Raw genomic sequence first — 15,752 nt, 5'->3', positions numbered from 1 at the left:
CTCTCTCTCTCTCTCTCTCTCTCTCTCTCTCTCTCTCTCTCTCTCTCTCGTGAATCCGCGAGAGAAGGGAAGGGATTCACTTTCCACTCCCGAGTTTTCCTCCGGTAGCGTTTTAGCCAAGGGTGAGAAAACGAGAGAAAGAGAGAAAATTGACGTTATGGAAGAGTCGAGAATATGAGAGAGCGAAGGAGAATCGAGAAACCGACACTGCCATATACGGTCGACGTTATTTATAGCGAAGCTATATTAAAGGTAATATTTACGCGACAAGCATAAGCACGATATCTTATCCAGGTATCGTAGCTCGTCTCAGGATCCTCCCGCATCCGCGAAGAAATCACCTTTCTCGATGTAAGCGCGCGTACGTATATGAAAAAAAGGAGGAACGTTTTACGTCGGTTTATCTCTGGAGAAAAGATCCGGCTAGGAGTCGCGATTACAAGCGACATTATTAATTAGGACAAAATTATCTCAGCGTCTTTTTTACATTCTACAATTTCCCTCGCAAAGCGTCCCGTCCATTAGAAGCGAGCTGAGATCATCGCAAGCTGGTTTCTTACAACGTTACAAGCAATTTGGGCTAATTAGTCCGGTGTAAATTCGGTCTCCGTTATGGATAATCGATGGGACAAACTCCGGAACGGATCTACTCCTTCGACGACGAAACCGTTCCCTCTTCCCCTCTTCGTCGTTCGTAGTGATAAATCGAAACGTACGGTTATTATGGTCGAAACGATTGATTATTATGATTGATATTCGGGATTAAAGCTTACGAAATCCTATCGTGCCTTCACGGAGACTTATCGTCAGCGAAGACTCTTCGTGTCACGAAGAAAGAATAATACGCTCGCGTGTATGTACGTAACTACAGTCGGTGGGCCAGAGAAAGATAAGATAACCGTCGAACGTGCTATTTTTTACGACTACGTCACGACGAACATATGGTATTATCAATAAGCGTCGCTAAGAAAAAGAAATCTAGAAAGTCGCGAGAAATCGATATCGAACGAGCTAATAACGTAGGATATTAATGAACGAGAAGGAACGAAGAGATCGAACTTTGAGAATATTCGCTTTCTACGGAAATGAAGGAAGGAAATCGCGACCTAGTCCGTTCGTCGATGCGAGAGTTGGCTCGAAATCACGTACTTCCCCAAAGGTGAATCCGATGAATCCTTTAGATCTAAGGGATAAGATGTCTTATCCTTTCTCACCCCAAGGGTGAACGAAGTTCCTTTGGAAACCTCTAATACGCCCTAGCTTGCTCGGTGAATAAACAAGGGGTCAACGATCCGCCGTAATCGAGGAGCATTGCGATTTAAAAAGAAAATGCGGATACCGAGCTCGAACGGATGTTCCTTCCGTAAACGATTGCCAATTACCGATGGTAATTGCGAGATATAATTGCGAGATGTAATTGCGAGATCTCGCGTTTAAGCCACCGAGACCGGGTTTCGGCTCCGGATTTCGAACTGGGCTAAAGTTGAAAGTACTTTACCGTTTCTTTTCGTTGATTCCTCTTGGTACGCTACAGCGAAAGGACCGTTTACGAGAATTTAACGAGTCATAAAAGTTCGCAGAATCCTTCTACAGGATAGGGCCTTGGTAAAAACGTCGCATTTCACGGTATATAACTAGGAAATGAATAGGCTCCTCTCTGGTGGAAACGACGAGGAGCGTTTTCGAATAAATAAATCACGACGGTCGTGTACGTGAGTAGGTCGAAGAATGAAACGATAAATTTAAAGGCAAAAAGGTACGTTAACTGCGACACGGAATTGAGCGATACGCGAGGACGGCTGTCGCGAATCGTCAACGCCATTTCATCCGGTCAATTAGTTGCCGATTGTGAGGCGAAACGATATTATTGCGTAACGTTCTAATTATATATCCACGTCGGACGGCAGATAAAAATATATCTCGGCGAGTAGGATCGGAGGTTTAATTGCAGAGCTTATATCGAGATATTCCCCGGTTAAAGCCGCGTTCGACGTAGGGGGTAAGCCGTTTCCAGCGGAACGAAGGAAAGTCGCTTCTCCCGAGCGGGTCTCCGTCGTACCTTATATCAGTCTTTTATCCAGTTTTAGTCCTTCTATTGATAGAAACCACTTAAAGTGTCTCCATTGTAGGGTATAACCGTCGTAAATCCGTACTCTCCGTCGGAGTCCTCGAGGTTCGAGCAATTTCGTAATTCCCTGCGGATAATCTTATTTCGAAGAAACTTTCGAACGGCTATAAATAGGATCGAATCTGAATCTAAATGTCTTCGTTCCCCTCTTTTTGTTTACTCGCGTATATCCTACGGGAATATTCGATTTAATTAGCGCGTCGAAGTTCCGCGGTCCAACCAAGACGCGGTCGGCAGTCGGCGGTTAGGATCGAGACGACGCATTCGACCGAGCTCCTCGCGCGTTCCCTTTTCGAGAAATCCTTCGACGATATCGTTTTCGCGTGTAAGATCTCGATTTCCTTCTGTCGCGAAATTTCGCCATTTTCCTCGGTAAAGTCGATAACCGATAACGGAATTATCGCGACTATGTACGACCGAACAGCGATTGCGGGATCAGAAAAAAGTGTGACGCTGGAATAGGATCGAAGAAACAATGGAAAACCGAGACGAAACTCGAGCGAACTGCTTCATCCTCGAAAGTTGGAGCTTTCTAGACGAGCTACTAGACCGCGTTTCCAAGTTTCGGAAAGCTCTGTTGGTCTCAGCGATCGGCGCTTTAATTTAATGAAAATACGAAGTAAATCGGGTCAAACTCGTTTGACGGTAGAAAAATACGCTTCTAAGAAAATAGGTGGATAGTCCGGAAGCTTGTCGGAATGTGCCCGAGAGTTCTCGACGTGGAATAATGATAAATATCTCTCAACGGTATGGTCTCGGTGACACGGTCTATCGAGAATTCCCTTTGCTCTTTGGAAGAATAGAGCGCGAAAATAAAGAGAAAAGGTGGATAAAAGATGGACGTTGAAGAAGACAGAACGGAAGGACGGAAAGTCGATGAACGGAAAGTTGCCCCCTCCAAGTCGACCGACGCAACCGTCGAGCTCGAGTTCAAAGAACCCCGTTCTTCGTAACGACAACGCCCGTGTCCTTAACTAGGCGAGGTTCTTCCTGCGGCTTCGGACTTGGCTAGAATATCCATATTGGATTTCGCATCGTCCACGCCCGCTACCTGAAAAGCTTCGAAGAGAAAATGCACGGCTTGGCCCGACTCGACTCGGCTCGACTCGAGGAAAACGGAACCGTATAACGTCGTTTGCGAGTAAACGACCGGTAACTATCGTCCTCGATAAATTATCGGGAAAAGAAATTTCGTTCGAAATGCGCCCGAGAGGTACCTATCCGTTTATTCTCGTAATTTCTCGAAGAACGGCGATGTTACGGATTTGATTACGCGTAGTCGGACGCTTTGCGATTCCCAAAAGGTTACGAGATAGGAAAAGAATCTTTGTCGTTGAAAAGGGAATCCTCCTCCGTCGAGAATCCTTACTCGACGAGGGGAGAGAGCGGAGGGTCAAATATCGGTACTGACCACCTGTCGTACTCGGACCATAGGTACTTTGCTCGAGTCGATGCATACATAGCTCGTTTCAAACTATCCTGATATATCGCACGGAGAACACGGCTGGAGGAACACAGAGTGCCAACAAGCCGGCAGTCGAAGCCGGCTGATCAAAGCGTTTCTAAAGTTCATTCCGGACGAGTCTACAGCGGGTTTACGACGCTACCTCATCATCGATCGCTCTCTCTATCTACCTACCTACCTATCTATCTATCTATCTATCCTCCGCCTCTACCTCATTCGCCCTTTCGCGATTGATCGAAAATCGATCGAAAGGTCAGAGACATAGATTCGAGAATGGTGTGCGTATACTATTATTTTTACCCAACGCCGATCGTTCAAAGTTACACCTAAATGTACAACGTAGTGAACAACGATCCGAACCGGAGGAAACTTGAGAAAAGTAAGATGCTCCACGGAAATGGCTTTGGAAAATATTGTCTCAAGCAGAAGAGTATGTCGCTTCTAGGTAGGAGGCACGTTCGCGAAACAGCCGTTAACCCTTTAACTTTCGGAATGTTTCTTCTACGCTTAAAAAGGCAATTCTATAGAGTTAGAAAAATGATCGAAACGTGGAGTACGTGCGGCTCGTTGCAGGGAGCGCCAACGGTTTACGTAAAGGTACCGAGTTCGGACCGGCTGTTTCGTACTTCTCGTACTCTTTATATTGGATTATAGCAAAAGAAGGACGAGTTCGTTAAAAAATTGATGCAAGACTAACTCGCGAGCAGTATTTTTTGAAAAGGTCAGGAGTTGCAAGTTTAACGAACGTGATCTTCATTACGTGGAGATAACTCGTTCGTACTCGACAGCCACGATCAATTCCTGGGCTGCGTCTACTAAGGCGTATGCGTATCCACCTATAGATAAGCATTATTCGCGACGAACAAAGTTTCCGATGATACTTTGTACTAACGCGTTCGTCCCCGGAACGAACGAACGAACGAACATTTTGGCGAGAGAAACCTCCGAATCGAAAATAAAAGAATCGTACAATCAAAAAAGAGTTACATCGATGAAACGGCAATTCGACGAATCATCAATGGACGGAAAATGCGATTGAATACAAACGAAGAACACGACGAACGAGTAACGTTCGAGTATCGGTCTATTCTCTTTTCGCGGAACAAATAAAGCGTGTTACATTTGTCACACACGAGCTTTCTACCGAGGCAGTTTTATTAGCTCGAATAGAGAAAGAGTATCGCGATAGTTCTGGTCACGCGCTTACGAGATGTCACCCACGAAAGTCCAGAGAAGAAAAATCGTCAAAAGTTGGCCGCGCTATCGACGCTCGATCGCGCCGAACGTCGTTCTCCCTTACGCACGCGTCGAAAATCGAGAGAAAATAGTAATCGATGAACGTCGCTTGAGCCGACGGTATCGCGTCTACGATATTTCATTTTTATAATAAGTAGTAATAATACGGACGAGTAAGGCGCAACGAATGAAAATTGATTGGCGACATTGCTTTTGTCAAAGTCACGCGAGAGACAAAATATCGATGCGAAAATAAAACCGAGACGATTTTACATCGCGTCTTGCATCGAAAGTAGACTACGAGAGCGTTCGTTAACGAGAACGAAACGGATCGTCGTCGTTATTGTAGACGATGCATCTCCATTAACAAGGAGACGTTTCAAACTTGCAGTGAAAAATGCGTCATGTAAATGCGCTGGACCTTTCCGAGTGGTAGCGACAAAAAAAGTAGGTCCTTCGTGCCTACGCTTATAGAAACGACGACGACGACGACGACGACGACGACGGTCCGCGTTTCGTTGAAAACGGTATCTGTACCGAATGAAAGGAAATACTAAAAGAGAGTACGGAGAAATGAGAGTGCTCTTACCATTTGAAAAGTGGAAAAGGTAACAAGACGTTTTAAATCCGAGATCGTACCGCGTTATAACGGACACAATAAGAATCGGATTCTGTCCGACGATCTTCCGAGAAAAGGATGTCAATAGAATACGTCGATAAGATACACGACCGTAGGTATACATACGAGAGAAAATAGTCGACGACGAGGCATGACGTTCCGAGCGCGTTGTCGGTAGATAGAGGTTCGTCGGTCTGCCGCGCACTAAGTCCGCTCGTGTCGGCCAAGGTATGTACATTACGTAGGCGAATTTACGTAGTCGTACCAGTTATATCGGTGTATATAATCGGCGCTGGTGCAAACGAGGGAGCGTTAGAAATGATAGGAGCGCTCCAGAGAGGAAGCGGAGGAGAGGAGAACGGAGGATTGGGAGTCGGGCTCGAAGCGAGCGCGGAGCGGAGTGGAGTCTAGTCGGAGCTACGGAAAGGGGGCGGCAGCGTTGGGTGCCGGGGGCTTGCGCTGGTCGAGGAAGGGAATGACCCCGGGTACGCGGGGTCAACCGTTGTTGGACTCCGCGTTGCTCGCTACACCCATCCTCCTATCTTCCTCTCGCGGCTACAAACGGGGACTCTTGCGCTTTGATATTCGAATGCGGTACGCGAAGACGTAAGGAGAAACGGAGAAAGATAGATTAGACCTCGCTAATGGCGTGTTCGCTTAGTCTCCATTCGTTTACTGCCGATGGGACGTTACGATCGCCGAGGCATCATCTTCCGTGGAGAATTTTCCATACGTCGGCGAACAGTGAATATAGCTAGGTCGTATGGAGGATCGATGCCAAGTTCCCTGGTGCGCGGTTCTTTACGAATTTTATGAAAACGATCTTTCGGATCTTATCGAGACGAAGGTACGTTGTAATACCTTGTTCTGTCTGGAAACACGACCGCGAGAATTCGATAATTCATCGTCAACGATGACGGATTAAGCATTTGGAAGAAACGAAACGTTTGATCCGGCGGAGATAATCGAGAAACTGCTCTTGCAACGCTTGCACTTGCAAACGCTTACGAGTTAACGCGTGGAATAGAAAAGAGGGATCAAAGGAGTCTTAATACACGTGCGACACCGTGCTCGTTCGGCGCGTATTCGATTCGCGTATAAAAAAAGCGCTCGCGTAAAAGCGTCTTTCGTTTAGCTCTCGCGCACGACTAGGATCGTCCTAGAGAAAATACGTGTACGTTCGTACGCGTGGGTTAAAACTCGTGGAGCGTACGTCCCGAAGGATATCGCGATGTGGTTCACCGACGCCACCAAAGTTCGTGCGACCCAGAAATATCTATCAAATGTTTCGAGATTCTCTCAGGCATTAAACTCTAAATCACACGATACCTGATGCTCGGGTAATTAATTCATTGTATTCCTATTTGAATTCGTTCTTCGACCGTCGCGTCTCGAACGAAGAAAAAACGCTTCGATTTAATTAATTGTATTATACGATAAAATCGGTAGATCGTAACGGGAACAAGTGCGATGTAAAAATCGAAGCACGCAATCAATTTTAATTATATTTTATAGAGCGTTCGTGGAAGACGGACTATATGGGCGAATATAAGGACAAAGGTCGTTCGTCGTGCCTCATAGGGAGAGAGTATATTATGCGGGAGAGGAAAAAGTAGTTTGAGCGACGGCACGAAGATGTGGCTTGAAAGAAGGCCGAGCTAATCGAACGGTTCGATGCCGATGAAATTATCGCGCCGAGTTTTAATACCGTACTGCCTCCGTTCATGGATGGTTTTCCAATAGAAAGAACTCTTTTGCCGTGGAAGCTCCTCCGGCTCTGACGTAATCGTCCGAGACGTACGTTTCAATTTCTCCGAATCTATATGCGATCGTTTTATTAACATTCCTCGCGATTAATACGATTCCAATGGATCGCGAATTAAAGCTGCGTAAGAAGCAGCGAGCAGGAAGCAAACTCGTTTCCATAAAATCGTCGAACGTCGAACGTTCGTTGAAAGACTCTTTCTTTGGAACGAACGAAAAAAATTCGTATTCGCACTCGTAACCACTCGAATGCAATTTAATGGAGCATCGCCGGCGAGGAAGAGTAGGAGAAAATTCAATAATGCTTTGTTACCATCGCTAATCGAGCACCCCTCTGTCTCCGACAGACACGACGTGCCTCGGACATTTCGCTTCGTCAACGTGTACGGAATGATTTCCTATTTAGAATGGTGCATCGCTTTGAAATATCCCCTATCAAATTCCCGTATCGCGAGAACCGAAGAAACCGGTAAGCTGATGAAAACTAAGCTAATTTGTGGGGTAACTGGAGGAAGGGAACGAGGGAAGCGAGTTTCAAAGTGACGCGAATAAATAAGAAAATGACGTGCTTTATAACGAAGACCGATAACGGTGTCGGAGCGAACAGCGCTCTCTTTCTCTCTCTCTCTCTCTCTCTCTCTCTCTCTCTCTCTCTCTCTCTCTCTCTCTCCTTTCGATCCGATTCGATCACCGCTTTTACTGCTCGCACTCTCGAGGGTAGATAGACATTTAGAAAAAAGGAGAGAGAGAGAGAGAGAGAGAGAGAGAGAGAGAGAAAACAGAACGGAAATCTCGAGCGAGAAAGTCAAATAGAATTTTAATCTCGTTTAAAAAGTAAATAATCGAGAACGGTACGACACTTTGATCGTGATTATCGTTAAATAAAGAGTCCGTATTATTGGCTACGTCATAGCGATCGTTCGAAACGCAAGAAAATAAAAGGAAAAAAGGAAAAAAAAAGCAATGGTTAGACACAAGCGTACACACAGCAGTCGGTTCGCACCCATCGTTAGCACGCGATCGTCCTCCTACCCCTAGCACCTTTCTCTTACTCCTAGTTTTCGACGTCGGGCATTCGTATTAACGTAATTAGAGACTTCATTAACGCTAATTAATCCGTATGTATCGTGACTCGCTTAACTCTGCTCCGCGACTCCGACACTTTACGAGGTAACGGTATTCTTTCGAAAGTCTAAAACAGCAAACAGCGTCGTAAATTCGATGGTAGGACGAACAACGAACGATTTTAAAGATCACCGCACGAAGCTACCCTATGCGGAATGAAAAGTACACAGTAAATGTGAAAAAGCGAAGAGAAAAACGGATAGTTTCTCCTTTAGAAAAAAACTCTCGTCTCGAATTCGTCGATCGATTTTGAAAAGTCTCTTCTATGAAATTCATACATTTTTATAGGATCGTGCCAAGATTAGTTTTATAACCGTCGTAAAATATTCTCGGTATATCGTAAGCTCCAAGAGACTTTATTGAACGTTAGCGAGTAGAGCGCGAATCAGCTTTCGTTCGGGTCCCATCGAGCGGAAGGGACGAAATTTTTGGACGAGCCCTTTCAGCTTTTTTCAAAACGACCGAAAGACTATATCCGACGACGGAATCGTAAATCTGTTGGGAGCACAACGATTCATCCGAGACAATTTAACCCCGCTTTATCGTCCACTTTCTTTTCTACGTCACTGCGCTAGAAAGGGTTTGCTTCAAAGTTAACAGCAATGGAATGCGCTCGGTGAAAAGGAAACGTTTCGTATTTTCGATAAAAAGATTCGGGAAGAGACACGTTAATACTTTTCTTCTAAATTTCCTATATATGGCCAATAGAAAAATATCAGATGTAAAAATAGGCGTCGAATGGAAATGAATGTGTACGAGAAGACTCACCTCTGACGTTGAGAAGAGACATGGTCGAAGGTCCTCGAACTGTACGGCTTGGCTTTTATTATCGAGGGAGTCGCATTGAAATATTCGTCCAACGGCACTCGATGCGACGTACGAAGATAACGTAGGAAAAAAGGCAGATTAGCGTGCAGCGATGACGCCAGCGGAGCACGAAACGTCGATTTTCCCCGTCCCCGCCCCCTCCTCTCTCTCTCTCTCTCTCTCTCTCTCTCTCTCTCTCCGTCTCTCCCTTTCTCTTCTTTTTTGGACGAAGAAAACGAAGAAGCGGTACACTTTTCTCCCTTCTTTCTGCTTCTTTCTCTCGTTAACGGACTGCTTTCGCACTTTGTACGCCTTTTAATCTCACGTCAAACGCGCGCACGTCCTTATATTTTATAACGAGTTCGTGTGATATATGTATGTATATATATATATACAATATATTGGTATACGTGCATTTATATACATAGGCATACATATACAGGTATAGATAAAGAAGGGAAATACGATAAACATATATACGCTATGGCTCGAAATTCGGTGACATGTGGCGGTGGAGAGGGACTAAGAGGAAGTCCGGGGAAAGGGGCGAGGAGGTTCGTGGAGAGTGTAACGCGAATAGAAAGAGAAAGAAAGATACTCCCGAAGGCGCTCCTCTCGTTTCTCCCTACTATACACACTCTCTCTCTCTCTCTCTCTCTCTCTCTCTCTCTCTCTCTCTCTCTCTTTTACACAACAAGAAGACGATGCGTCCGTGTTTTAAGAAATTGCGATAGAAGTTCTATCGTTTTCAGTCTGTCTCTCTCTCTCTCTCTCTCTCTCTGTCTCTCTCTGTCTCTGTCCGTCTCTGTCCGTCTCTCCTTCTCCCTCTCTATCTCTCTCTGTATGTCTTCGCAGCACTCGCGACGCTTTTCAAGAGTTTGATGCACCGACCTGCACCATTGAGAAAAGCCGGCACTTGCAGCAGCAGCACTCGCGCGGCGTAAAGATATCGCGTTCGTGGATTGTGCCGTGAAAAGAGAGAGAAGAAAGAAAGGGTGGCGAAGATCGAGGAAGAAAAATCGCTAATTTTCTTCGGTATTCGACGAGGTCGCGCGCGCACAAGTAGTAACGAGAACGGAGGAGAAAAGACACGGCGGTCGTTGGAACGATCGCGCTTCGACTGATAGGCGCGTAGCGTGTTGGTAAAAGTAGTAACGAGGGCCGGCTCTTGGTCACGCGCAAGCCGGCGCACCGACTCGGAAGTAGTTGCCTTTATCCTCGTGCTTTTTTCTAGCTCCCGGCGAATCCTCTTTGGCCGTTAGCGGGTGCGTAGGCGATTTCCGCGTGCGTTTCGCTCGGTCAACGATGAAAGCTCGATCACGGCTATAGCAGCGACAATAGTTGTCGTAGCGATGAGAACGATAATCGCGGATAGTCGTGCTCGATGGAAGGTCGATGGCCAGAATGCCGGTACCGGCGTCCAGGTAGTCGGCGTCGCTCGCCGGCAGCCTCTCGTCTTCGTAATCTCTCTCGTCGTCTTGCACGTATTTCCGAGGGCAGAAACGCAACATCGCCTTCGCAGCGGCAGTATCGGTGATGCTCGCTCGCCGTCGGTGCACGTTTTCCTCTCGTCGATTATCGCGTCCTCTCGGTCGTCGTCCAACGTCGTCCTCCGAGCCGAAGGAGGAGGCGGAGGAAGAGGAGGAGGAGGAGGAGGAGGAGGAGCAGCGGCAGCAGCAGCAGCGGCAAGAGGAAGAGGTGGAGGTGGAGGAGGAGGAGGAGGAGGAGGAGGAGGAGGAGGAAGAAGAGACTCGGCCGAGCGCCGCTCGCTTCGGGAGGAGCGCCCACCGTAAGAAGCTTCTCGTTACTATCATAGTAGCAAAAGGCGGCCTGAACACGCCGGCTCTCGTGACACCGTGGTGATCTCGTGCGCTCGTCAAGCTAGCTCGAACCACCGCCGGCTGTCCCACCGTCCTCCCTCGCGTTCTTTCTCGCGTCCTTTCTCGCGTCGTCGCTCCGAGGCGCCTCGACCGCTTACGCGCATTTCCGCCCCGCGCACTTTCCTGAAAAAATGCTTAGGGAAAACGGACGCGGGGAGAGCGAGGGAGCCGGAAGAAAGACGAGACCAGATATACAGGATTTCCGCGTAGCACCTACGTGCGAGAAAGCGCGCATCCGTCCGTTCCGTTCGTAGGCGCTCGGTACGTCCGTGAATACGTGTGTGCGCGCGCGAGAGAAAGAAGAGGATAGCGACGGAGGGGGATGGGGCGAGGGGTTGGGTAAGGGGGAGTGGAGTGGACGAAGAGGCAGATGGGAGGTAGGGAGGTAGGACGAGGAGAGGTAGGGGAAGAACGAAAGCAGAAACGCGCTCTGTAGAACGAGGAGAAACGTCGGTGGTGGGCGAGCGTAGGAGTCGCACGGTTTCTCTCTCTCTCCCTCTCCCTCTCCCTCTCTCTCTCTCTTTCTCTCTCTCTCACACACACGCACACAGAGAGACACACATACACACACGCTCGCTCGCTCTTTTTTCTTCGCGTTGATCGTAGCGCGTTAAAGCAGCGAGTCTTGGTCCTCGTAGTTATCGCGGCTTCTCTGGGTTGCCGTGGCGTTGCGAGAAATAGTCGTTCCTTCGGGAACTCTTCGTCGCCGTCGTCGTCGTCGCCGTCGTCGTCGTCGTCGAAGATGGTGACGTTGTTGGCAGCTACTCCCCGGCGTCGAGAGACACGAAAGGCACCGTGCGACGCGGGAACGATGGGAACCCGCGAACAACAACATCGAGATTACGCCGTCGATGCGCCGACGATGCGCCGACGACGCGCCGCTGATGCGCCGATGATACGCCGATGGAACGTTGTTACGGACGTACGCGGACTGCTCGACGGGGAGCACTGTTCGGACGGAGACGCCTCCGACACGCCGCCGCCATCTTGCTACGTCAGGGCTCGGGGAGAACGCCGGCGTCGACGCTGGCGCCGACGCCGACGTAGGCGCCGGCCAGCCGAGCGTCACCGAACAAGACCGACCGTCGAACGAGTCGACCCTTTGCCAAGCTCACCCCCGCCGCGCGGTTCCTTCCTTCCTCGCGGATTCCGTCGATGCGACTGCCGCCCTATGCGCTCGCTCTCTCTCTACCCCTCACCCGCCCCTTTCTCTCTCTCTCTCTCTCGCTCTCGCTCGCAACCCCTTCCTTCTCGCACGCCGCTATGCCGGACGATCGAAAAGGAGCTATCGATTTCTTTCGGGAAAACGTGACCGAGATTTCTCTCTTCCTGCGACTCCCTGGCGACCCCCTTCGCAAAGGATCTTTCTTCGAGATCTCGATTCGAAAAGTACACGATTAAGAGAACCCAACGAATCTTTGTAAAATGTGATTAACGACTCGCGTTCCGAATAGCCTGTCATTTTCGAAACGTTCGGCCCGTGTCAGGCCGTGTCTCGTTCGATCGAAACGCCGCTAGCGAGAATCATAAAGTGTCGAAATAACGAGCCACGAGGTCAAGAGGTCGCTAACCTCTGCCCGTAATGCTACCTCTGCTGCTTCCTGTAAATTTAATCTCGTTGGAATTCTATTTCCGTGTTCCGCATCCTTTAAAATGATTTGTTTCCAAGTCGAACGCATAACATTAATCCGCGTTTATTCGTTGCTCTATATAAAGGGTGTAACTTAACATTTCTCTCTGTCTTCCTCCTTTTTATCTCGTACGCATTTATACAAGGTATACGTTATGTTTTTTTGAGAGAAAATATGCAGGGTCGAGTCCGCGTTATGAATATATGCTCGACTCTTCGATCCCTTCTTCCTTTTGTTTCACGAATTTTTCCGTAACGCCCTGTCTTCCATCAAACGGTTAATTCCCGTCCACACAAAATCATTTAAGTTTGAACCTTTCGGATCGTATAGCGGTACCTCTTGAGAATGAATTTTACCATCCACTGCCATCCACCGTTTACGAATCCTTCCTACTCTAGCTTTACCGGCGAAGAAATACGAGGAATGGGTGGAGTCGCGTTACTACTTTCCAACTTTAGCACTTAAAAAATACGCTCCAACGCAACCACTAATTTTCTTTCCCACTACTAACGAAGTTTCTCGCTTCCCTGGAATTTACAGGAGGGGTAGAAGAAGGAAAAGATTGAGGGTGAACCGTGTAACAATGCGATTTTCATTATCGGACGCGATGTAAAATGTACTTGATACGACTTAAGAGACAACCGTGGAAATACGAGAGAGAAAATTGACCGGTTAGGACGGTCCTCCTCGCGTTTGCGTGAGGAAAAGTCGTAATGCAGAGTTGAACGAGCCCGAGTACACGCAACGTCTGGAATTCAAAGTTCTTCCGTTCCACCGTGCGCTAAGAAGGTGGAATAGAGCAATAGCAATAACCTAGCGTCGTTTCGTCGCCTAACGACGATCGCATTTTCGTATAATCGCGAGGACTCGAAACTTTCGACTCGGTCGACGTAATTATTTCCATCGTTCGTTATCCTCGCGTATGGCTTTCAACGTGGCCCTCGTAATTATATCAGCTTGCGAAGAAGCGTTCCTTTACGCTCGAGAAAAGCGATACGTTGAATCAAAGCGGTGAAACTTTATTGATAAGCGTTCTATCGTACCCTCGACTAACGTTTCGCTCGACTAGCAAGCGATTCCTATCGATGAGAAACCGGCTGCGTATATTAGGTGCTTACACTACTTGGCCGCGTCCTCTATAGAGGCGCTCCACTAGCTTCGATGCACCGATCATATTCGACTCGTACCATCGCCTCCTACTACTCCGAGATTCTAATGCGAGCGTTAGAACCTAGGGTACGTGTGTGTGTGTGTGTGTGTGTGTGTGTGTGTGTGTGTGTGTGTGTGTGTGTGTGTGTGTGTGTGTGTGTGTGTGTGTGTGTGTGTGTGTGTGTACATATGTATTTCGTTGCCAATGAAACGCGAATGGGTTTTGCTCGAAGTATCTTCGGCTATGGTACGAGTAAATGGGACGTTGTCTCGTCATTATCGTCCGAGAAAATACTCGAAATAAACGATTCGGCTTTCGACGTGTAGCAATTTCATTGGCGATAGGCTTCGTAAATAGACTTTCGTGTTTTCGTGCCATCAATAAAAGATGCGCCCTGTGCAATGGAGGTATTCCGTCGATACGTACTCGAGACGTCTAAAAAAGTTACGAGCTTTTTCTGTCCTTTGCATTGTTAAAATAGGCACAAATAGTGACCTCGTTGATGGAACGATGACGAGTAAAAAAGTACGACGTTCCCAACGGGTTAAAAGCCAGTTAGAAAACTGTCGTAAATCGTCGTTAAAAATCAGGGAGGTGAAGAAACCTGATAGACGCATGCTTTTAATAAAATATAGGCAGAGAGGTGGGCGGGATCTTAACCGACTCGATTCGAATGCATCTCGTTTGACTCTTTCTACCTTGCACTCTCCTACTCGCCACTTTAGCGACGACATTTCGCCCACGATTGTCTCCTTGGTACGAAATGACGTAATACGAAGGATCCTCTTAAGCTCCTCGACGTCGACGGCCGACGAATAACCTCCTCTTGTATTCGCTCGCTTGGCCCTCGATCTTACCAATTGAACGACTTTGACGTATCGCACCGATATTTCATATTCGACGATCGACGACGTCTGAGATCGAAAAATGCGTCGACGTGTACACATTGTGTCGCGCGTCTAAAGTTACGCGTACGCACAGATACGCACCTATATAGGTACTTTGAGCGGTTCGAAAGAAAATATATTAATATTCGATGCGCGCATTCGCCGTCTTCCACGAGAATGCAACTCGCGATAGAAATCTGTGCTCGTTACTGCTTTCCCTTCGTTCGGAACTTGGCGGAACTCCATCGCCAAGCAAGTTTCTTCCACTGATTTCCCTGGGATCCATTGTGGGACTCGGCCGTGCTCCCTTTTCCTTCAATGGACGAAACGACATTGGTGCGATACTCGCTAATTCGCCTTACGATTCGTCTCCGAATCGTAACGGCTGACGATGAGAAATCTTCGTCGGCGAACGCTAATATCGTATCGATAATTTGGAACCTTCAAAAGTAACATTTATCGTATTCTCGAAATGGAAACGTTGGTTCGGAATGCGTTGGACATACTACGAATGTCGTCGCATACGTTCGACATCAGAGATTAGAGATTCCCGACGGTGTTACGCGGATCGAATTAATCTCTTTGAATATCTACTCCCACGAGCGAATCATCGTCTTACCTACGCCCACCCGTCCTAATAACGACTCGAAACATCGCTGTTACTTTCAATTATTATCCTTGTACGTCCAACGAATCCGAGATCTACCAGCGTGGAAAAAAGCGGCTCGATTCGCAAATTGGCAAGTCGGCGAAGATCAAGCAGCGTTGATGGGAAAATGCGAAGGAAAAGGAGATAGAGGGAAAATGAGAGAAACGAGAACGAGTAAAATGCATAAAAGTAAACGTGTGAACCGTGAGTACACGTCGAGTGATATTCCTGATATGTATGCGCGACTGGGCACAACTTGGCGCGTTTAAACGAAGCATTTATCAGGTCACGTTCGTACGTGGCATATACCTCCGGTAGAATAGCAGATCATGTGTTCTCGCAATGCCACAGACCTTCGAAAGGAACGATCTCGTTCGTTTCATATATCCTAACTCGTAACGAATTATCTAG

At 47.6% G+C, this 15,752-nt stretch overlaps 1 protein-coding gene across 2 annotated transcripts in view; it reads right to left on the bottom strand.

Moving 5' to 3' along the window:
• LOC122631512 overlaps positions 1-10,840 on the bottom strand; it is a 95,380-nt gene extending 84,540 nt beyond the window's left edge. For both annotated transcript variants that reach the window (XM_043817278.1, XM_043817287.1), the window contains exon 1: positions 9,106-10,840. In XM_043817278.1, the coding sequence (XP_043673213.1) occupies positions 9,106-9,127 (22 nt within the window). In that variant the 5' untranslated portion in view covers positions 9,128-10,840. The remainder of the gene's footprint in view (positions 1-9,105) is intronic.
• Between the last annotated feature and the right edge of the window lie 4,912 nt (positions 10,841-15,752).

Source organism: Vespula pensylvanica, chromosome 1, assembly GCF_014466175.1.
Source record: "Vespula pensylvanica isolate Volc-1 chromosome 1, ASM1446617v1, whole genome shotgun sequence".
Taxonomy (NCBI): domain Eukaryota; kingdom Metazoa; phylum Arthropoda; class Insecta; order Hymenoptera; family Vespidae; genus Vespula; species Vespula pensylvanica.
This window is presented reverse-complemented; position numbering and strand designations above follow the sequence as displayed.